This window comes from Nymphaea colorata, chromosome 1 (genome assembly GCF_008831285.2).
Source record: "Nymphaea colorata isolate Beijing-Zhang1983 chromosome 1, ASM883128v2, whole genome shotgun sequence".
NCBI lineage: Eukaryota > Viridiplantae > Streptophyta > Magnoliopsida > Nymphaeales > Nymphaeaceae > Nymphaea > Nymphaea colorata.
Window position 1 is genome coordinate 38,222,980 of NC_045138.2, and position 23,773 is coordinate 38,246,752.

General features: G+C 40.7%; 3 protein-coding genes across 3 annotated transcripts; all 3 read right to left on the reverse strand.

Moving 5' to 3' along the window:
- Nucleotides 1-1,222: 1,222 nt before the first annotated feature.
- Nucleotides 1,223-9,202, reverse strand: LOC116258014 (uncharacterized). The gene is made up of 5 exons (XM_031635075.2): nucleotides 8,142-9,202; nucleotides 7,362-7,711; nucleotides 4,387-4,771; nucleotides 3,146-3,223; nucleotides 1,223-1,739 (listed from the first exon to the last, which is right to left on the reverse strand). The coding sequence occupies exons 1-5, from the start codon at nucleotides 8,562-8,564 to the stop codon at nucleotides 1,689-1,691; spliced, it is 1,287 nt and encodes a 428-aa protein (XP_031490935.1). The 5' UTR covers nucleotides 8,565-9,202; the 3' UTR covers nucleotides 1,223-1,688.
- Nucleotides 9,203-12,973: 3,771 nt separating this feature from the next.
- Nucleotides 12,974-18,748, reverse strand: LOC116251111 (transcription initiation factor TFIID subunit 11). Its single transcript, XM_031625192.2, has 6 exons — nucleotides 18,618-18,748; nucleotides 17,977-18,078; nucleotides 17,618-17,861; nucleotides 14,064-14,151; nucleotides 13,305-13,401; nucleotides 12,974-13,210 (listed from the first exon to the last, which is right to left on the reverse strand). The coding sequence occupies exons 2-6, from the start codon at nucleotides 17,978-17,980 to the stop codon at nucleotides 13,083-13,085; spliced, it is 561 nt and encodes a 186-aa protein (XP_031481052.1). The 5' UTR covers nucleotides 17,981-18,078; nucleotides 18,618-18,748; the 3' UTR covers nucleotides 12,974-13,082.
- Nucleotides 18,749-19,755: 1,007 nt separating this feature from the next.
- Nucleotides 19,756-23,294, reverse strand: LOC116246163 (jasmonate-induced oxygenase 4). Its single transcript, XM_031617886.2, has 3 exons — nucleotides 22,737-23,294; nucleotides 22,110-22,431; nucleotides 19,756-20,392 (listed from the first exon to the last, which is right to left on the reverse strand). The coding sequence occupies exons 1-3, from the start codon at nucleotides 23,198-23,200 to the stop codon at nucleotides 20,144-20,146; spliced, it is 1,035 nt and encodes a 344-aa protein (XP_031473746.1). The 5' UTR covers nucleotides 23,201-23,294; the 3' UTR covers nucleotides 19,756-20,143.
- Nucleotides 23,295-23,773: the final 479 nt, after the last annotated feature.

A 23,773-nucleotide genomic window follows, 5' to 3' on the forward strand; every position in this document is an offset into this window, starting at 1 on the left:
GAATTTAATCTCACCAACCCCACAGGTTTGATTTTCCACGCCAAAATTCAATCTCATGACTTCATTTTCTCAATATAAAACTTGCCTGTTTCCAGTTTCACACTCCTTCCTGTCAAAATTGAAATAAATCGTCTTTTTTTTGCTGTATGATTTAAATAGCAAAAGCTAGAAGCCAGGTGGCGTAAGCATTAATGAACGGCATTTTCCCTTGCTGACGCCATTTTCCGTCGCCTTATTGAAGGTTCCGTTAGAGAAAGGAACTCTGACTTTTTAGCCAGCCGTCAGTCACAAATTGGCAAGTTGTCTATAGGACTGTAAAACCAACATTTCGTCTAGTTTTTCCTTGAATTGAAGGTGAACTTTGTCACCAAATCTAAATGAGACATTCATAGAATTTTTTCATGAAGAGGATCGAATATAGTTTTAAAATTTTAAAAGGGGTCGAAATATACTTTTTCAAAAATTTTGTATATGATAAATATTTTTAAAAATTTAGATGAATTCCCCCTCCTTCCCTCCAAAGTTTTTGCCGTATTTAAGCGACCCTCCTCGCTCCCGAAGGTTTCCTCCACGCAATGGTTCTAGGCTGCGCGCACTGATAGATTTTCTACTCCCACCGACTGCCACTCTTTAAATTCTCCTATCCCCAGTGTCATATTCTTCGGCAGCTGTTGTGGTTCATTCCTCAAGATCGAGTTCAGACGCAATGCAATCTTCAACTCCAATGAGTCGGTGAGTGTTTTGCTTTCATTCCATTTATTTTGGGCTTGTAAGGAAGTATAGTTTGTACCTTGCATCTTGGCATCACCCATCATTCATTGTCTTATTGACATCCTTCGCTCGGGACCTTTTGTTTGGACCTTCCATTGCTTTCCTCTCCAAAAAATGGCACTTCTTATGGCGGCCTTAGTTGTTCATCTCTGGCGGCATATATAGATTACTCGAAATGAATATCTTCTTCCACAGTTTGGCATCCGATGTCTACAATATGCTTCGTTCTATTCATTCAAACATTTTGGCAGTGGTTGTAAACCTCCATTTATGACCTCTATTCTTTCTCTGTTGTAGTTTTTTCTTGTTTGTTGTAGTTTTAACTTGTTGCTATTTATTGTTTTCGCAATGCAGCTCTATTAATGAATTTTTTTCACCTCTTTCTCTTTCTCTCTCTCTATGTCTATATATATATATATTGCTGTTGTTGGAGCAGAGTGGCACAGAGGCATAAGACATAAACATATTTTCATTGACTGAACTTCCTTTGTACAAAGAACTCGAAGAAATACCCAAAGCTCTACCACCACAGTGAGATTGAATCAACGGACGGGGAAAAAACTCGGTTGCTAGGAAGCACAGTGACTGCTTCCACGGCCATCTATAAAAGAGGCACATGGCCTTTCTGTCTCTTTTTGTCTCTGTTAGTCGAGCAGGGGGCGCTTCCGCCCACATGTGGTGTTGAGAAACTAAACACCACTCAACCATGGGCGACGGACCCTACTGGTCCAGCTAAAATAGCAGAGAACGAGAGAGAGAGAGAGAGAGAGATTACAAGCATGCACAAAAGCTAGCATGGACTACCAACATCGCTTCCTCCCATGGAGAAGCAGTACTGATTCTTCTGTTTTCCTTCCTTCCCATCCATGGGCAGCTATGCACTTGTTGGTTCTTCTGCTGCAACCTCCGAAGCAAAACTATTCAGAATCACTGTCCATGCTTTCCAGACCCTTGAGACCCCTCCTCTTCTGCAATACCAATAAAAAAATCAAGAACGTTTATAATTAAAACCGAGACCAAACCAATAAAATGAACATCCCAAGACAGCTAATGCAAGCGGATACCATTAGCACCACTGTGAATAATGCACAGTTTAGCTCACTTTTGGTTTTTTAGAATTAGCTGAATGAGGAGAAGGGATTCGCTTTAAGATGAATCACAGCTATACCACAAGATAAAAAAATGTTTCTCTGAAATAGTCTAAAAGAAATTATAAAAAAATTGTGGACAAAGGCCTTCCCAACACGTGGACGAGACTGCCTTATCATTTCTGTGGGAGTCCTGGATTTCCTGCTCTCCCTGTCCACTAGATCATCACTGCACATTCAATCCAGTTGTACAAGTCCAGAATTGTTCGATTTTTGAAGGGGATATCGGAAGAGGAAAAAGGAAATGGACAGGTTCAGAAGCGTCAGGAAAACTCTACGAGGTATGTTTAAAAATGTCCACAGATCATTTGTTTTTCTTGGAGAGGCAGCTAGGTACAGACAATTTTCGATTTCTCAAGGACACCAAAGAGGGAGGAAACTCTCGACGAAGCAACCCTTTTTAACTGTTGCACCAAAGGGATAGGAAAACCATGGGACACAACCTTTCTGGTTATTGCTTTAGCTCGGAACTCCTAATCAGTGAAGAAATCCCAAGTCAGATAAGCAGCGATAGTTGAACACCCATGAGTAATTTCTGCTTGCAATATGCTTGACAAGTAATCAACTTTTTATTTTTCTTCTGAGATTTTCCTTCCAAAGATCAAAGAAGTCTAAGAACTCGGGATATTTTCGCTGAGATCGTGACTTCTCTTCAAACTGCATTTATAGGGCTAAAAGGATCCAAGATGCCGCCCGATGCTGATTAGCGAGATGAAGAAAAAGCACACGGAAAGAAGCGGACTCCGAACTCCAACATGGGCTGTTTGGTTGCTCAAGAAGTTGAAAAACCCGGTCTGGAGAAATAGACTCAATTGGACCTTCTTTTTGTTAAGCAACAGCGTGTCAAATCAAACAAGACCGGCCGATTTTAAGCGAAAATCGGGTAGCAAATCAATTCAGTAATAAAGATTATACCTGTCATACACTACTTGTCTTTTACTGTTTTTCAGAATATTTTAAGTTTTTCTTATTTTTAAGTTTTCATGTTTTTTTTTGCCGATTCATAACCGATACAGTCGCTTCACCGAACCGACAGCTTGTCTCATTAGTATCAGTTTCCTAGTTTCACTTGTTCGGATATACATCCAAAGGAGTTCATCGATTTCCTGTGATCGGAAAAACCACACTTGACCACGAGATTTTGTCAATTTTCGCACAGTAAGCAGGTAGGAAAAAACCAAATAAAACATTATAATAAGCTGAAAGAGAGAGAGAGAAGGGGTCACCTTTTTCACACATTTCTTCTCCCTAACTTCGTAGCGCCCTCTGGACAAGTCGCAGAGCCACATACCAGGGAAGCAATACTGCCAACAGAAACCACTCAGAAATTAGAAGCCGAACTTCCATTACACCAAAGTTCAACCAACACCAAAATCACATTGATCGCTACCCAAAAGAGAGGGAAAGAAACCAGTACAGCGGTAAAATGGACTACCCAACCAAACCTTCTCCCCTGCTTTCTCCACACGCTTCCATCCATCACATTAAATCCTCCTCTCTCCCCTCCCCACCAAACAAGCGAGAAGAGCGTAGAGAGAGAGGGCATAAGTTAATTGATTCACCAACAAGAAATGCGTGAGGTAGAAAGAGATGGTGGGGGCACTCCCCATGATAGTACAGTGGCCCTCCCCCTTTCCCTTCCATAATGTCAAGGCCAACCCCACAAGAAATAAATAAACAAACATATATTGCAAGTTCAGTTTCTTTTGAAAAGTTTAAACAGCTTGAATTCAAGACAGCAAGAATAGTCTAACAGTCAGATATCGGATAAGAATGGCATCCAGGACACCAGAAATTGGAGAAATCTCAAGCCTGAAATGAACTCTTAAGTCATACTTTGGCGCAGAGTTCACAGGAAGATCAACTGAGGAACCCAGATGAGGGAAACAAAATAATAAACCATGAAGGAGACGCCTGTGTTCTCTCCTCACACGAAAAGCACTCCCTCCAACGATCCCAAAACCCTAAGTTCACAAGGGAAAGACTGTGAAGTGTGAACCACGAAGAGGCGCTGACATAAGACCACACAAAGTGGTCATGCCAACCGTGACTCTCCACCCTAGGTAAAACCCCGCACACACTTTCTGTGAATAAGACAGGAAGTTATTCCAGAGATTGAATTCAATAAATCTGGGTAGTAGAGGACACTTTTTTGAAGAATACCCAAATTGCGTCTTCAACAAAGGACGGGCTACCAAATAGTATAGAGTGAGAAAGTTTTGCAGTAATCTATGACAGTATGAGACAACATTCAGTTGAAGAAATCCTCACAGAGGAGCAAACCTTGTGACAAAATATATAAAGCAGAAAATCACGAGCACAAGATAGTGGTCTTCCCCATCTGGGCAGCTTTTTTACTTTAGCACTTCGTGCAATTATATTCTCACAGTATGAAATACAGAGCAAATATAAGAAATAATGATACAAAAAAGAAAAAGCTAATGGTCTGTATATGTATATATTATACCTGAAGGTTACGGTCCACCGCCTTGGCTCTCCTCTTTGGTCTCTGGGGCAGCTTGGTGCCCTTGATGGCGAGGAAATCATCTTCCTTCTCCTTCCTCGACAACGATATGTAGATCTTCGGCCACTCAAATAGATCCATGTTCACCTTCTCTGGCACCGCGGGAGCAGTTGGCTCGGCCGCAGGTGCAGAGCCGTTGCAGTCGGGCTGCTGATGGTGGTGATGGTGGGAGTTATTGGTCGGGACGGCCAGTGGTGGACAAGCTGCGGGATGCTTCTCTGCCTTATCAGGCGACGCTGATGTGCGCTTATCCGTTGATCTGGAGATCGGGCGGGTGTTGTTGCTAGATGGGGAGCCGTTCAACAGGGTGGGCAGCTCGTCCAGGTTCCTGTTCATGGTAAAAAAAAAAAGGCAAAGAGAGATGAGCGGGAGGTGAGGAAGGAGACGGGTAGACGGCAAAAGCGGCCACAAAAGAACGAGCTCAAAAGTAAAAGCGTCAAACACAGCAACAGAAGAGAGAGAGAGAGGCCTTTCAATTGAAAAACCAAATAACAACCGTATTAAAGAAGAAAAAAATCATCCATTGAGAAGGAGAGAGAGAGAGACATGGTTGTGCAGAGGAAAAAAACTAATACTAATAACACCGAGTAAAACTCACTGGCTAAGAAATGGGTTTACTTCTAACAAGTGACAGACAAAGTGAGATCCCAAAATAGGCGAAAAAAGCAAAAGCAAGAGAAGGAAGGGAACCGAGAGCCTGACTCCCATCCACTGCCTTTGTGGATTACCACACTGCCCTTACGCTCAAAATAAGACCATTCCCCGACCCTCGAAGAAAAGAGGGCTTCCTGATATACCATTAATAAACATATTCATGTGCAGATCCATGCTCAAAAGAATCTGGAGAGCCTCCTCCCCGGCTCCCCCATCCAGGGGGCCTATGTAGGCTCACATGAAAACTTCTCATCGTTCATCCGAACTCCACCCCGCCTCTCCTTTTTTCAGAGGTCGAAGGCAAACATCTGTTCATGGCGATTTTCTGTGGCCGCTGCTCGTGGCGGCGGACTATGCACACGCTAAATTCCTCACCTGAAACAGAACTACCTGAGGTCGAGGCATAGCACAGTTGAAAAATCACCATCAAGTTTCACCTCAGGTGGACTCTTTGACAGTGTTTCTGCAACTTTTACTCTATCAGGGTGGCCATTGGAAGTTAGGCAGGTAAAGACTAGTGATGAAGTTACTGAATCTAAACACAAAATTACAGCAAAAAGAATTCCCCATTCTTGATTATCGGTTCTCCTTTTCTCTATAACACCAAAAAAAAGTCAAGACCGGTCGCAGGAGTCAATAAACCTTCCACTGGAAGTCTGAAACAAGGGAACCTGAACAAGTCTTGGCCGAAATTCCTTCTGGAACGGCTATGATCCGGGAAGACAAATATATTAGAAGTCAGGCGAGGATCACAGGTTCTATGTAGCAAGAATACAGAAAAGTCTCCGACTAGATCCGACCATAACGTGCCTGGAGAAAAAAAAAATCTTACATCAAAAGAGAGTGCTTGATGATTGGATGTCAAATGCCAAACTCCAACTACAGCAAGCAGTGCGTCCTTCTCGTTTAAGATCTGCCGTATACCATGACGGCGAGGAAGATATGAAGTAACTTGGCTTTTCTTTCTATGCCCATCCGTTTGGTGTCTCGGATTTATTTCCGTGGGAATTTTCCTTTTTGGTGCAATCTGAAGATAGACAGATCGATGTACTTCTTAGAGTCGGAGAAGAGCCAAAGGTTTTCCCTGCTACTTCCACCAGGTTTTGCTCTCTACCGTTCACAAAAGAAAACGTCGGCAGATATCTCTTGAGGAAGAAAAGATCGATTTTTATAAATTCAGCCGTCGAATAGCCTCTGTTACTTTCAAATCACGGCCAAGAAACTCGTTCTGCGCAGAATTTTGGCAAGAAAATTCTCATTATATTATTAGGATTTATTTGGTAAAAGTCTCAAAAAGTTGTGGCACAATAACATATGAAAATTTATACGTAAAGTATATTAATCATAAAAAAACATAAAAAAACATATTTCATTGTATTCCGGCGACATTACAGCTCAACATGTTTAAAAAAACCGAGGTTTTCTCTGAAAGAACGCGTTTTCTTTTTGGGAAGCTATTAACTCCTCAAGTATGAGGATAAGGCGAGGAGATTTTCTAAAACATTTACTGATTTTGTTGTCATCTTTTCAAGGCAAGGTTTTTAAGAAATTGGGTTGACCAAGACATGGACTATTTTGTAGCCAACCAACCTTCCTTACGAGCGAAATTCCAGTCGTTCAAAAGGGAAATTTAGAAGTATTCCCGGTGTCAACAACTCAACACAAAACAGACGCAGAGCAGACGCAGACACAGGTGAACACCAGGAATTCCCGTAATAAAAGAAGCGGGACAATTTGGGATATTGGGTTTTGCGGGTTATTAATTTATGAGCCTTCGAGGATATGGAGGTCAAGGAGTTTTAAACAGGAAAAAGCGAAAAGGGTGACTGCCTAAACCCTAATCGAGCCACCAAAAGAACTCGGATAAATGGAGAAACCAGAAAAGCAAAATATACCATCTCATGCATGCAATCATACCACTTTTCCGGGATAAGTGAGCTTATCTAGGAAAAAGCTAGACACCCATTCTTTGTTAATTAAGAAACAAGGAAGACATGGTACACCACTTGCCGAAATACTCGGAGACTCGGCCTACGGTGAACAGTGGAACCGATTAATATTAACCAGAAAAAGTAAACGGGCATATATGGTCATATTCTGGGGGAGGCACCCACTTTTCCAGAAAATCCTGGAAAAACCGGGATATCAAACATGTGTCATAGTATTATTGAAATGAAAAGGGCCATGATGGTCACTTTGCATAACGGGTAGCAAGCACCAAACCCTAAAACAAAACAAGAGAGATGAGGTAATAGGCCTCTGACCTGCTGTGCGCCTCCCGGACGGGCGTGCACGGCCGGAGATTGCCCCCACGCGTGTATCCGGCGGCCGACGCCGTCTGGTGGTTCTGATGGCCCGGCTGGATCGGCTTATCGGAGCCGCCGACACCCGTCCTCCTGGGCATCTTAACCACCTGCCTCCCCTGGGCTGAGCCACCGTCGGACCTTGACCCTCTGGACCTCTTGTTGTGCCCCCACTGAAGCAGCACGTCCCCTCCAACCGGCGCAGCCACCGAGTTCTCGTAGATGGCATGGTTTTTGCTGGAACCGTTGATGTTGTTGTGATTGTGGCTGTTGTTGCTGTTGCTGATGGTGGTGGTGATGGTCTCCGGATGCTGATTAAGGGAAAAAAAAAAAAAGGAGAGGTAATTTTAGAAGAATTCTGACAGTATTAAGAGACTAGGGACAAGAATTTTCCTGAAAGAGAGGACTGTTGTAGAAACAGGGTACCAAAACCCAAAACTTGATGTAGAACATATGATCATGAGCCTTATTTTTTGCCATATAATTTGGTTTAAATGGGCGATTCGATGCACCCACTTGCTGAGATAAGCTCGGATTATAACTATAATGTACTGGGTTATCCAGAAACAAAGGGACAGGTTGAGATGCTCTGTTATGATTGATAATGGAAGATGCCAACTTTTTTTTCTCCCAGTTCTTCATGGACGAGTGGGTGAATCAAAGAGGGGCTCAAGGAAGAGAAAATATGTAGAAAAGAAGGGGAAGAAGAAGGATGGGTTTAGCAGATTGATTGATTTATACCTGAGAGGAGCTCTTTTCAGATAACTTGGCCCTCTTCTTGGGGCCCTGGGGGTGCTTGCTGCTCTTGACGGCATGGAGCTCCTCTTCCTTCTCCTTCTTCGGTAATGAATAGTAAATCTTTGGCCACTCGAAGAGATCTATGTTCAACCTTTCCGAGGCCGGTGGCGGTGCTGGTGCGCAGGAGTCCGGCCCCACCTCGGATGTGGTTATTGGAAGGGCGCCGGAGTCGTATTGGTGGTTGTTGGTGATCTCGCTGCTGCCGTGGTTAGCCTGAGCGAAAGGTAGTGACGAAGCAGGTTTCTCTAACTTGTGCGGTGACACTGATGAAGGGCGCTTTTCCGTCGATCGGGGGATCGGACGGCTTGTGTGGATGGAAGGCGACCCGTTGAGCAGGCCAGGCAGCTCATCCATGGCCCTATTCATGGTCAGAACAGGGGAAAAAGCAGTTGGGGAGAGTTCAAGGGGAATGAGAAGGAACAAAGGGAGGGGAGAGAGAGAGAGAGAGAGCACGAAGAGAGAACAATATCAGGAAGGAAACAGAGAGGGACTTGGGTAACGAGGAAGAAGATCAACAATATGAGAAAAGGAGAGAGCGAGTTGAAGGAAGAATCAGGAGATGGGATAAGCAACTCCAGGGCTGGCGAAGAACCGAGGGAGAGAGAGAGAGAGCCTAATGAGTTAATGGAGGAACCATAAGGGAAATCAAAATCACAGGCCAACTGAGCTGTGGAAGAAGGAGAGACACACAGACAGAGAAGAAGAAGAAGAGAGAGAGAGAGAGCAGCAGCAGCACAAACTGAGGGAGGAAGACGGCAGCACAAAATCAAGCTGATGAGTTATGGAACAAACAGAGAGAGGGGGGAAGAGAGAGAGAGAGAGAGAGATTACCTATAACTAAGGAAGGAGGAGTTGAGCCCCCATCATCCCCCTGACCCCTCCTCTTCCTTTCTTTTTGGTTTTTTATTTTTCTCTTTTTTTTTTTCTTTTTTAAGTGAAGGTGAAGAAATCATCTCTTTTTTCTTTTTAAGTGAAGGCGAAGAAATCATGCGACATAAACATAACAGCTTTTCATTATGTCTCTCTCTCTCTCTCTCTCTCTCCCTCTCTCCCTCTCTCTCTCTCTCTCTCTCTCTATATATATATATATATATATATATATATATATATATTCAACAGAACTGTTGAAACATAGTTTTAATTCTTAATTATTTAATTTTTTAATTTTTTTTTTTAAAAAAAAAAAAAACTCTGCCTTCCTCACGCCAAGCATAGGGTCTCAGTTGGGGTTGCCCCCAATTCTCCACCATCTCTTGCTTCGATCTTGTATTTTCTTGAGAAAGAAAGAAAGAAGCTTTTTCCACAGGAAAAGTTGGGAATCCTGATACTGCCGCCATTCCAATCCTGTGCCCAACAAACAACAGGTAGGTCTGCGGAAAACAAAATCCTGGGAAAATAGAGTGCCCAAACGGTGGATTTTATGCGGAAAACGAAATTGGCAAGAACACAGAAAAGGCAACATGCTGGGTCTGGCTCTACTAACAAATTGCCGTTTAAACGGATTTCGGTGCCCCCATCTTCGCCCCCGATTGGCTAACCGGGTCAAATCTAGTTCTGGATTTCACATCCCATTACGGGAAAGTTCGAATCCAAATCGTGCCCTGCAAAATGTTGGGGGAAAGTGGGTCATCCGTTCATCAGTTTGGGAAATCTCATGTACAAATCCCCTTGGGTTTTAATTCTTTCAAGTTGTAAATGCTATATAATTTGACAAGAATTCAACATTTTAATCCTAAAAGTCATAGTGTTTTAATCACATTTTTCCAAAGGAAAAACATTTTCATCATGATCTCTATGACTCGAAATTTTTAGATCTAGCATCCCATTGATCAAATTTTAATTTAAAAAAAAAAACACAAATAATTGAGATTTTGAAGGCATTTGTATGTAAACATCCTTCAAAAGCAACAGATCGGGTTTGGATAAAGACCCGCCCCAGTTTCCTAACCAAGTTGCAAATGCTCGGGCAGAAGGACCTCAGCCGAGTTCGGACCCCATTTAGATCGGGTCAACGACCCGTCTCGGACTAGGGACGATCCCTTTCCTTCCACAATCTCGAGGAGAGAGGACATTTTGGTCATTCAGAACAACCTTTTGATGATCTCTGGATCTCGAAGAGACTTCCTCCGTCTCCTGATTTCGTCAAAGGCTAAATCCGTCCCGTCTTCGAGTTTCCGCGAGGAGGCTTTTGACCAGGGACGCGCTTTTTCAGCACCATTCAAGCAAAGGTCCTCTGTCCTCGGGATACTACCGGCGGAATTCCACCACGGCCGAAAAGCGGTATTCCGGCAATCAAATGCGGTATTCTGGCCTGGGCAAAAGATTCAGTTTACGGAATTGAATATTCGGTGGCGACAATGCTTTCATGTTACTTTGTCGTATAGAATGACGAAAACACCCTGGGACAATAACGTGAATGCCCACCCACGTTTCGAATCTGATTCGAGGTGCTCTCCAGATATTAGACTGCCTCTTCCTCGACCGCCGGTGCAGCCAGTCGCCGAGGGCAGATTTTTTTTTTTTTTTTACTTTTTTCCCAGGATATTAGGCTGCCATATAATGTCTTAAATGGTTACAAGATATTAGGCTGCTATATAATTTCCCAAGATATTAGGCTGCTATATAATTTCCCAAGATATTAGGCTGTTAAAAAAAATTAGAAAAAAAATATACAGTAAATTTTAGTTTTTCAAAAACTGGAGAGATCATGGCCCCTACCGGCTTGGCTCCGTTCCTAATAAGTGCAGCTTTAAACCCTCATAAAAAAGAAACGAGGGGAGTTCAGCTCTCTTCTATTTTTTTTTCTGTCAATGAGTAGTAATCATCTAGCTCACCAGACAATTAATTAGGTTTAAGATCATCTCATGAAGAACTTTAATAATGTGGGTAGCTATTTTGAGTTGCAAACTGAAACAAACTTTGGCCGGGTCGGACGCTTGGTCGGTTTTGAGCGGAGTTGTTGAGTTATTTTCGCGTCAATTTTCTGAAAGTGTCGTAGTTAAAGCATGTACACTTTCTAGCCGAGCTGATTAATTTGAACAAAAAATTCAGCGTCGACATCTAATATTTTACATCAGCTTGAGAATTCGTGTGCTTTTTTCGGTGCTCGATCTGTATAATATAATGTATTCCAACCATATCTTAGGGTTAAGTTCAAAGAAAATCAAAATTTTTCTCTGACCGCTTGTTTTCTATGTTATCTAGACAGTTGAACCAAAGATACCATCAAAACATGTGAACTTAAGTGTGTTTCTTTAAATTTTTTAAATAAGACCCAACATCTCCTGTAAGTGCAGAAAAGGCTTGTCCCGAGCTTGTTTGACAGCCCATGTGTCAACAAGTTCCGAACGCTCGACACATCCATTTTGTGTTTGGATCCAGGTTCACATACAAATTCAAATCTGCACCGATGGCCAGATTCATAAAGACCCAGTCCATATCATCCATTTGCACCAAGAATTCCCACTACCAACCAAATAAATGAGGCTGGATTGACACAAAAAACCTCCAAACAAAGATGTCATTTTCGTACAAGACGGTCCACAGTTATGTGAAGAAAAATGGTTTCCTTCCTTTTGTTGAGAAGTTCAGCTAACTATTTCTTTTTGAAATTCAACAGTCAATGGGCAAATTTATTCACATCATCCGACTTAAATATGTTGGAATAAATAAGCCAATTCACTAAGGAGAATTAATTTGCAGATCAAATGCAAGGGAGGAAAAAAGGGAACTCTTCAGTTGAACATTATGGCCAAAAAACAGTACCAATAATGGGCACAGATATGGACAATTAACCAGCTGCTAGTGGATCAAATCCTAAGTTAGTAAGGGAAGAAAAAGCCGAAGTTCACAATTCAAGTCCTCCTCCGCCAGGCCAGAGCCAAGGGATCAGGGCTACCTGAGAGGTTTCATTTTTTCAAAGAAATTTATAATGACTGTTCCTTATCAAATTCTCTAGTAATATTGTCATAAGTACGGTGAGCAGATCATATGATCTGCCCTTTCAACGGAATATTAGTTGACTGTTAGAACGTCAGTACAGCACTACGTGCATCAATGAGCTACTTTTCCTCAACACCATCTATAGGTGCTGACAAACTTGGAAGGGAATGGCTCTTGTGTCTGTCAACGTTGAGGCTTAAACATAGCCACAAGTACAAGCAAAAAGAGATCCAAGTATCCAACCGTCAAACCTTAGAAAGGACAAGGATGCAGGAAAACTCAAGCAAAAGAGTAACAAGGTAGACTGGGGCTAAAGTTTTCAGTCTTAACACCCTTCGAACACGTCCTCTTCACTCGTGATGGGAGGTTGCAAAATGTGATAATAACATTTCAACAAATTGGTTAAGGAGTGAACCAGGAGGTTTTATGATACCTGTGACTATAATTTTTCAAGAAAAACATGTTTCATGTTTTTTTTAAATCCAATAGCACATTTTTGTGCAATTGCCCTTCATCCTTTCTTTTTCCTATAGTATAATCAGAGATACCAGCGAACTTCTTGCCCTTGTCATATCTTGTGGAACTCGGGCTATTGCTTCAGCCTTGGAGCAACTCTCCTATATTCAATTAGCTTGCCCTGTTGGAGGCATCTGGTTCGATGTCTCAGGTACTGGCAGTCAAAACAGTTAATGGCGTTAGCACAAGCTGGTCACATACATCATGCTAGTATCCAAATCAAAGTTAGGCGTGAAAGCCATCACCAAGAAAAAGATGAAGCAGCTATTTACGTAGTATCTAGTGAAAACTTCCTGATAAGACAGCTGAAACCGGGATCATAAAAATCGAGCACTACCCATGTTGAGATAGATGGTCCTCAAACATTTGGTTACCCTAATTTCTTCAGAGGTACAAATAGTTCATTCTTATTGCAAAATTGGGAAGTCATGGAAACAGGCGTTGCCGGGATCGACGAGGAATCTTTCCTTCTGACTTGAGTCTCCTATATGCTTCTCTGATATGGCATGGCCTGATTGGACCATTTTCCTTGCGCTCGTTCATTACTATTCTACCTGCAGTCCACAAGAAAAAGAAAAGATCATTTTGTTCACTAAGGAAGAAAGAGAGTAGTTTAAGAATGAGAAAGTACAGAAATGGTCCACATGCCTGTTTCTACAAGCTCACCAACAAACATCTTCGCAATTCCAGACATGACAATTGTCATTGGCATAGATATAGGACACCCAGCTATGCTCATCAGCAACTGCACCAGGAAAAAGATTAGATATAAATAATGATTCCAGAGGACGCAAAACTACAAAGCAGCATTTACCTCTTCACATTTAATATAATTCAAACACAAACCATAGGTGGAGTATTCTTCGTCTCCAATTCAATAAGACAAGATACTGTCTCTCTCAGAGAGCCAATAATCATGAGGTAGAGGTAATAGAAACTACCACTAGCATGCGGGGTCTTGTATTCCAAAAGGTAAACTCCTAATTTAACATCCTTTCGGGTATAAAATGGCGAGAATTTCTCAGGTATAATATAACAAAGTTCTTTTTCTCTAAAAAATCTCGACAAATTTTTAAAAAGTTAGGAACTAAAAATACAATGTGAAAATAAACGTCTGGGTATTAAAAAATGTAAAAAAAAGTAAAAAAAAAAAAGAGAGAGAGAGAATAAAACACCAATAAAAAAAGTTTTTTTCATTTTTGGTGTTTTTTTAAGAAAAAAAAAGTTTTTTCCCCTTTTTTTCAGCTGATTTGTTTTTAATGTTTTTTTTGCATTTTTTTAATAAAATGTGTTTTCTGTGACAATGGCTCCAACAACGAATTTGGGAGGCTTCACATGTAACCCTTGTTTCTGGAGACAAAAACGGTAACCATGAACTAATAATTAGCAAAGTTAGAGAATCTATACCCTCCGCATGGTAGCTTTTTGAAAACCAGATCTTCGGAAGGATTCATATCGACTCATTTGTTCCTCCGTAAATTGTGATAAAATTGCCCTGAGAATGTAAAAAAATGTTGATCAAATCCATATAGTACAGACACAGACAAATAACCACTGAAGAAAGTAATAATCACATGCTTATTTCCAGAATCACATATACTATCTGCATTTTAAACCTTATATCGTAGTGGATTAATTACGATTTGCCCATACACAACAAATTTCATCGGACGTAGTTATAGCATGCAATCACTTTTCTACTTCGGAAAGAGGCAGTTAGACAAAGAAACACATGCCACTTGGTAAAGATTATCAGCATCATTAATCTCTTAATCTGAAAAATCTCCTGAAGGTCAGTTTGATGGATAAAAAAAAAAAAGAATCCAACTAAACTATGATCATCTAGCGAATGCATTAGGAATTTTAGAAACTGGGTAGTGGGTATCCATTCTACAGAACATGAAGGACGATGAGATACAACTTGAATAAAACATTGCTCCAATAAAATATTGCTTCAAAGCAAGACACCAAAACTCCTGAAAAGGATTATTGTTATTATTCAAAACAAGAAGTTGGCTCACATCGCATAACTCACTTATTAAACATCGGACACACAAGATTCATGCAGTGAGCATCACACACTCAAACCTCATGCAGTCGACTACCTCTCCCAGTCACTTGCCTACAGCACCATACCCACTCAGTTGCTGAGCTTAGATGGTGTAACAAATTTCCACTGGTGTAACAAATTTCCACTACTTTCCAGACCATAATAAAGACTAAAGACAAAACTAGGTGGACCCCACCAACTTGATTAGCCGGAATTGGAACTTTCCCGTCTTAAATAACAAATCCTCTAAATGTGGCAGAGATAGGGTTAAGTTTAGAGGCAATCCAAAACCAATTATGGGTCAACTTAGTATGTTTCATATATTTTATTGTGATTATTGAGTGTTCATTGTTATTGGAAGAGTTACTTAAAGTGCTTTCCTATGTACATTTGTCTGAAAGGTATTCTCAGTTATATTAAATATTAAATAATGTTTAACCATTGCAATTATGGTTACTGGAAAATGTGAATGGGATCTTACTTTCACTGTTTCACAGACAATAATTATGAGACCATCGCATGAGGCTTAGATATAGACATGCCCACTGATGAAAAACTAAAGAAGAAATGATTAGTCAAGGCCAAGAAAACTTCATCTGTTATTAAGACATCTATTCAGAAGGACTTGTTAGAGCATAGTTGAGATGTCGAACTCCAGAGGAGAAATTGGACGCATTTGGCATCTTATTTCTTGAGTTAATGACGTCAACTTGCAATTATTTGAAAATGATATTGGTCTGAAAACTTAGGGTAGTAAGTTGATATGTTCACATTTTAATGTGGTGAACAAAATTTGTAGTGAGATATCTTAGATAGACTCCTAGTCAAAGATTAGCAAAGCCTACATACAGAGAATTTCTCAGCCCATGTCACTTTGCTCAATATTTCAAAATTACGAGAATGAAGAAAAATGCAGCAACAAGTACCACAAGACAATGGGCAGAGGAACAAAAGAATCACCACATAGGCCAATCATGTCATAGTATGATGAGTGCAAACAACATGCCACCTTGCTTTTAGGTCGAAAGAGTTAGGACCAATGTCCAAGTGATCAACTGACCATTATAGCAAAAATTCAACTTTAGATCACCAATATTTTAAGAATATTTGTTGTTTCTGCAGATTCCTTTAAGGGCTATCGAGGACAAATTTTGATGAAAGGGCAGAAATTGTGTTGACTCCAATGGAGGATTGGTTCAAGGCTCTCGAGATCTACATTTGACCAGATATTGTCTTGGTGAGCTAAAGAAAAGAAAGTGCTTTCAAACTCTCAAATTCTTGAGCGAGTTGTTCAACATAAAAATAGAATTGAGTTGTGAATCATGAAAATGAAAAATCTGAGGTTATGATCCATCAACCAAAGCTAGTTCAAGAGCAAGTAAAACCACATGCTCCTGAGAAGGCAAGGAAAAATGTAAATCCATGGAGGACAAACGTCAATGTTGTTCAGCAGCAAAACTCAGATCAGTAACAACCATCACCATCTGAAGAATGAGAAAACAAACCCATGACACAAAGGAGATCGTCAGACACGACACAATTGTAGAAAAGATTGAACAGACTTGGTTCATTAAAGCAAAAGATGACAAGGACTTGGAAGTCAAATAAATAGAAGAGATGAGTACATTGAAGAAGGATGACATTTGCAAGCAAGGATTGAAGCCCGTGCAAAAAATCTCTAAGCACAAAAAATAATAATAATAAAGCGACCATGAGGGGAAGATTGTAAGAGTGGAGATTTCTAACATGCTCAAGAAGAAACCAGAGATCTCCACACCAATTGATGGGCCATGATGTCGTCGACTGTAATAAGTAAAATACATGTATTCGTTTTTGTCCTTATTTTGGTCATAGAAGATGGTGGAAACTTCCACCAAAATCTCTTAACATGTACAACAGGGTTTATCTCCATTGTCATGCACACACAAGTGAGTAAACATATTGATATAACCGATTAGTGTGTGAGAAAATGCTCGCCACGTGAGCTTTAGTGAGACAGTTGCACTCACTTTATGATGTATGAGTGAGAGTATGTAGCTGACTACATGAGCATGTAGATTTCGTGCTTATTTGTGAAAGTTACTTTAAACAAGTTGTTTCATTCTGGCATCAATCATCAACCTTCGGTTATCATGGTTATCTCTAGCCCCTTCTTCTTGTAGTTACCTATTACTATTCTAATGGATCTTTGTGGTTTATACTTAGAATCATTTGAGAGTGTACGAATTTCTGATGGATTTTCACCATATTATTGTTAAGCATACATTAGTGTGTGTCATTAATAGTATCCTCAATAAATGTGAATATTTTATAAGTGGCATGAGAGCAAAGTTATTTGGGTCCAAAAATTGTCCATAGTTGGTATCAGACGTTAGCTGTCCAGGTCCAATTTTTTTTACACTCTAATAGGTTCTTGTAAATAGTTTCCTACTAAAAGTGCAAAACTCAACTGTTCAAGGCAACTCTTGTCCAAATCTGCAAACTGAGCTTAGTTGAAAAAGAATATCACCAAAGCTTTAAATTTATTAAAATACAAAAAACGCAAGGGACCCAACGAAATAAAATGCTATCAGAATCTTATACATGCCTTCAACTGCCGCTAAATGCACCTCTAAAAGAACCCTAACTGCCTTCAACTACCGCTAAATGCACCTCAAGAAGCCTAACTCTTATATGATTTGAAAACAAAAAGAAATGGGATTAGATATGGAATACATAACATTAGTGCAAATCAATGAAACTTCTGAAGATCTTAACTGGTAGTGTGCAATTAGCCTAAGGGGAAAGCTACAGTGTTTAAAGTTTAAACTAACATTAAGGCCTCCAATTAGAGATGACGATACGAGTGAAAACAATTACTACGATCATGAGAATGATCGTGATACATGAGAATGATCGTGATAACACTTACTGCATTTTAGCCGTTTTGTCAGGATCTCCAGTCTGGAACTTTCCTAATTCAGAGTCCACATTTTCTTCCTCCTCCTCTTCCTCTTCTTCTTTGTTTTTTTCTACGACACGGTTGTTTTCTGCAGCAGTTCTTTGATCATGAGTGTTGGTTGCTGGAGCCTCACGTATAGGAGATTCTGGTGGTGAATCCTGATCAGCAAATGCAACCTCAAAAGGATCCGTCGCTTGCTGTTTCACCGTGTCTTCTGCAAAAGGGAGGAAAGGAAGAGGGTAAGCTCATTTTTCTAACACCCTGCTGCATGTGTGGCATGCACAGACACACACAAAGAAGAGTTTCAGTATCTGATTGGAAATATATACCCATTTTGTTCGAATGACAATTATGCTCCTTCCACTTCCTCAGTGAGAGAAGAACTAATCAATCTCAGATCCAACTAGGTCTTCATAGCGGATAAAAAGGACCTGAACTTAAACCATCAAAATCCACTAAGTACAGGAATTAACAAAAATATTCCGTTAACAGGGGGGAAAACAGAACATTCAATAGAACTGAGGCCAATCAAGCAGGAAACCAGGCAACAATTCACACGATCAGCAGAAGAGGATGAAAATTGGACAAAAAGAGAAAAAAGAGCGAGAATTGGAATATGAAACTAGCAACAAAGACATCAATAGGCACACTAAACTAACAATAGTTACAACTCTATCTCAAATAGTTTCAAAACTAGAACCCATAATTGGACAGTTCAATAAAAGCTCGTTAGGAAAAACAAAAGCTATAGAAAAAATCTACCCAAACACATCATGTTTAGTTGAACCAGAAAAGGCTCTGGCCCATCTGCCTTTGGCTGAATACAGAGACAGAGAGAGCAAGAGAAGGCCCGGGCCGGTGCCACATCTACAGCCTGAGATAAGCCGCGAAAGGGCCCTGTCCATGCGGGCACAGACACACACGCACACACACACACACACACACACGTAGAGAAGCTTGGGTTCGTTACCGGGAATCGTCTTGGCGAAAAGGATTTTCATTACTTCATGTCGGGGGAGGGGACGGAAGCGACGAAATGAATCGGTCCGCAGATGGACGAAAAAAAGTGCGCGAGAGAGAGAGAGAGCGAGGGAGAAAATAGATTGTATGGGTGTCGCGGGGTCGAAAAATGGTATGACATTTGGTTCCGAAAATACCATAATCCCAAATGCAGCCCTTCTCAAACATGGGAAAAAGTTCTTTGAGACAGCCAGTCTCATGTGTCTCAAGAATGCACTGAAAATCGCAGACTCTCTTCTCCCACTACCAACTTATTCAAACGCGACCAGCATAACTTCGGGATAAAGTTCACTCCATTTTGGGAGTGACCAAGCTGCTTATTTCTAATTAAATTTCCTTTGGTTGAGTAATGGGGAGAAGAAAGAGGTCAAAACTTGTTTCACCAAATCCATGGTCAGAGAAGAATTGGCTGGAACGCAAGTTTTTCCCAAAAACAACACAGGAGGGACCTGACGATTTTTTATAAAACAACACAGAGGGATCTCACGAAAACCATCTTTTATTGTTGAAATTAGCTTAATCAGAATCGGTGGCAAACTCATTTGATTCGAGGGCTAAATCAAGAGCGCCACATATTACTTACTTTTAAACGATTTTCATGAGCCTTCTACTTTGATTTGTGTACATTTATTTCAAAAAATAGTTTTTTAAATATCTTTGCCTATTTATAATCGATTCGACCGAATCGCTGAATTGGCAATATTAACAACGCTGCTGGAATTGATCTTTCTGAGAGTACGTCAACTACGGTGTACTTTCTTCAAAAACAGGCAAGCGATTTGAAGGCTTAACTCATATGAGGCGGTAAAGAAGACTTCTCACCATGTGTTGGCTTTGAGTGGAGTAAAAATAACATTTACATGAAATAAAGTTCATTTTTCCCATTGGACAATGTCGACGACTTCCTGTAATGGATGAGCTTACTTAACTTGTTTGAAACCTCACCAAGCAATTTTGTTTTCCTATCGGACAATATTAAAACCTCACCAAGCAAGATCATATTCAACTAAATTGCCTTACACGAAACAAGCAAAGATGAGCGGTTAATTGAACAAGTGAGGATAGGGGGAACTTTTGAACACAGCCTATAACAATTTAACTTGGAATAACCACATTCGTAACCTTATAATAACTGACACCAAAGTTATCAAGGTATTATTCAATTTTACTACTGGCTAAAAAATAACGCTAGCTTTAGCCATACAACAAAAGAGAAGGGGAATAAAGATTATTGATTATATATCAGAATCGAACTTTATTTGCCATGGACCCATGTGCAGAGCAAATCTTCACTAAAACGTCTCAACTGTAAGGATCTGTGATGTTGCATGCATCTTGCCCAACAGCGATGACCTTTGCAATGAACAGATTACACCTGAGATATGAAAACTCCAAGCTGAGCTAAATGTACCGCACTTCTTTGATCGAGATCATGAAGATCTTGAAGCATCCTTGAAGAAATTCTTCAAGACAGGTTCACTGGTTAATACGAAGTGCATCGATATTCCGCTTGCCATCTGGGCCTTTTCCATACCATGCAGAAACATAATCACCATACAAGACATCTCGATACCGGATAGGGGAGCTCTCAGATACAAGCATTGGTGCAGCAGATATTCTCTTCTGCTTCGAGGGATCATAAAAGGTTGCAACAGAAAGTCGTGCTTGTCTTGAATTAACAATAGCCCGATGAACGGCACTCTTGTATACTCCATTGGTCATGACCTGGAAATATAGAGAAGAGTGGAAGAAAGTGAAATTTTACCAAATAAAAAACAAAATCAATCCAAGAATGAATACAAATATGGCCAATCTATCAAAAGGAGGGATTCGATTTAGAGTCAGAACTAAGGTTATTTGGGTCATTAGAATCTTTTCTAGAGTGCAATCCGAAGGTTTATGTTCCCTTCTCATTTACAGCATAAAGCATCTCGGGATATGATTTATAATGCCATAAGTGATCCAGGAAGGTAGATAGAGCCGTCCATTTCTGCGGATAGTTAATAGGCCAGTGTAGCATTGGCACTTCACTATCAATTTCATACATAGATGACTTTGAGGGATGAAGGTCAAATCTTGAATGAGGAACAGTACGAGTGAGAAAAGAGGACGATGTAGAAGCTATACAAAATTTTAGAAGCCAACCTAACAGGATGTGCCATGGGACTCGAGGACATCAAGGGCCACTAAAACCATTCACAAAGTATCCAAATATACTACACGGAGGCTCAATTTTAAGGAACCAACTAAAAGATCAGACTTCAACAGAATACAACATCAGTTTCTAATCTCAGATTCTAGTGTTTTTCCATTAAGTGAAAAGCATATTCAGAGGGATAATATCAATTTATTACCATGCCAAATTGAAGTTGCTTAATGGACCAGTTTAGGCCCATCAAAGTTTTTGACTTTTCTTAATAGAAAAATCTGGACCTTGAAAATGTATGTCTACAATAAGGAAAGGGTAGACCTCTTGAAACAAATAGAGAAGAACTTTGAAGGACATTAGAAAGAAAGAAGAAATTGTAAATGTATGCAGTGGAGAAGGTTTTAACACCAAAAACGAAGAACACCAGACAGCTATAAAATCCATAGACAAGGAAGAATGAAGAAAGCTCATTTCTGACAATGTCCCATCATTAAATGCAACACTAAATCCGGTTTAGCCCATCAAGAAGAAACAGCTTTGACAGCCGAAAGGGAGAGACAACCTGGTCCCACAGGCCCTTCCTTCATGTTAGTATCTATAAGTAAGATGCCTAACTCTGTAAAAATAACAAACCTTCATAACAAACAAATAGCAAGATTAACTTAACCAGATACCAGCAAGCTTTATCAAAATTATAGATACTAATAGTAAAATTTACAATAAATTTTACCAATTCACTCATTCAAAGTACTTTCAAAAGCTTGGTTTCATATGAAAGCAAACTACACAATTACGTGAGATTTCATCAGCTTTAAGAGGAGATCCTGAAGAAAAAGAACAGCACTCTAGACCCTGTGAATGCTGTTATTGAAGAAAGCATTTCAACTTTGCTCTCATAAATACGAGAAGGTAAGAGAACGTGATGCATCCTGCATTCAGTGCACCTAGATGATAATACAAGCGCAGGTTCTCACATGTATTCATTTTGCTAAGAACTGCACCTACACCTTGTTATCCAAAGTATGCGAATGGCTGCAAAACTTTTACAGGTCTCTATCCATGAAAAACTGCAGATTGGCCGTCCCATTGTTTATTACTTTAGAACTGTAAAGTTTCCATTTCCTGGGATCTGTAGCAACCTAACAATCAGCTAAAACTCCAATATCATCCAAATCTAGAAGCAGGAAACGACGTACATTAGAAATTAATAAAATTCCTTGCGGTGGTCATCATATCTTTCCATATGATAATGAATAAATAATGCATTCAAGGAAGATAACACATCAAAAGTACCTCTGTTTGGTCACCAAGAATAACAACAATTGCATCAGATGTCGGCTGCACATTGATCCATTCCTCACCCTTTAGAGCTTCAAGCCCTCCAACATCATCCTGTATCAAGAGAGTCACTGCACCCATATCAGAATGAGCCTGCAAACCAAGAACAAGATCTGGCTGTGGGCAAGGTGGATAGTAGCTGATTGTGATGTTCTGATATGCTTCTCCAACTGCGTCTTCAATGTACGAGGATGGCAGGCCAAGACTTTCCGACATCAAATGAAGAAGTCTTTGAGCAAGCAACTTCATTTGATCGCTATATTCCACAACCACTTTTCTGCAGACATGATTTGCAACACTAAATTACAAGCAAGAATAATGCAAAATTTAACTACTCAATTGTTCGACGCTTCGACAGTAATCAGAGAACACATAAAGAGTAAAGGCCGAAAAGTCCAACGGCCATGTCAATAAGTAAAACTCAAAATGAGAATAAAAGCAGAAAATTATCCGCCTGTACATGCCACGTACAGTAACCAGCAGGCTTATTTTCAAAAGTGACAGACAGTACCAAGGAATTTATTTTACAAGACGGGCAAGAAGCCACCTTTGAGGAAGTATAAAGGAAACCGCGAAACCTACCTGTAATTGGGTGGGTAGGTCGGCCAGCGATCAGGTTTCCGACGAGATTCCGGCAGCGTATGGTGATCGAAATAGTCCCTCCAATCCAGGACCCCGTCGTTCTCGGATGCCAACATACGGCTGCCGTATCCCTCCGATGCCGGAACCTTTGGGTCGCAGGCGAACTTGTTCCGCTCCTCCGTCGGTAGGCTAAAGAAAGCTGCCCCAACCTGCCTCATCGACACCAACAGCTCCGACGGAACCCCATGGCCTATCACCTGGAACACACCCCAATTACGGCACGCCTCCCCAATCGCCCAACGCACATCGTCGCCGGAACAGCGAAGGTCGACGAGCGGTACGCCGGAAAAAGTGGGCCGACAACCGGCCAGGGGTCTGTGCTCGGGCGGTTGCACATATGATGGTGGCACGTGCGAAACGCCCGACTCCGCTAGAACCTGGACTCTCTGTGCTGCGCTCGCCATGGGAGAATTCACCTCTCCCTCAAGCTCTCCCCCATTTCAAGAATATTGTAAACCCGTCAGAATTTGAAGAAAGAACTCGCCAACACACGCTTTATAAACAAAAATTACGAAGTTGTATTTAAAGATGTTTCGTTTTTATAATGTACATTCCCAAAAGCAAACTTGAGTTCTTTATAATTACTCTTTCTTTTTCACCCCCACAATCACATAAAAAAGGAAAAACGATATCACAAAACGCCGGGCCATCCCCAAATTATTATCTGGACGAGGAAAAATGCCGAACTGGCTTGCATGCTGCCATGCGAAGATTGAGTCGTGTGAAATGCTTGCTGTAAAAGAAGGCTAAGGGCAATGCTAAGACTGAGTCGTGTATGGAAATCTGGACAATCACAGTCTTGGATGTCCTAGCTTCGGTGGAGACAGTTATAATCAATCATACGCAAGTTCGTTGCAGGTTAATTGACAGAAGAAGCGTGTTTTTTGTTTTGGGCAGGGGGTTTGGATGTGGATTGTTCGCCGTTGTTTTTGTTCTTACAGTCTTCGGACTCCAATGTTTGATGCTTAGCGTCGATT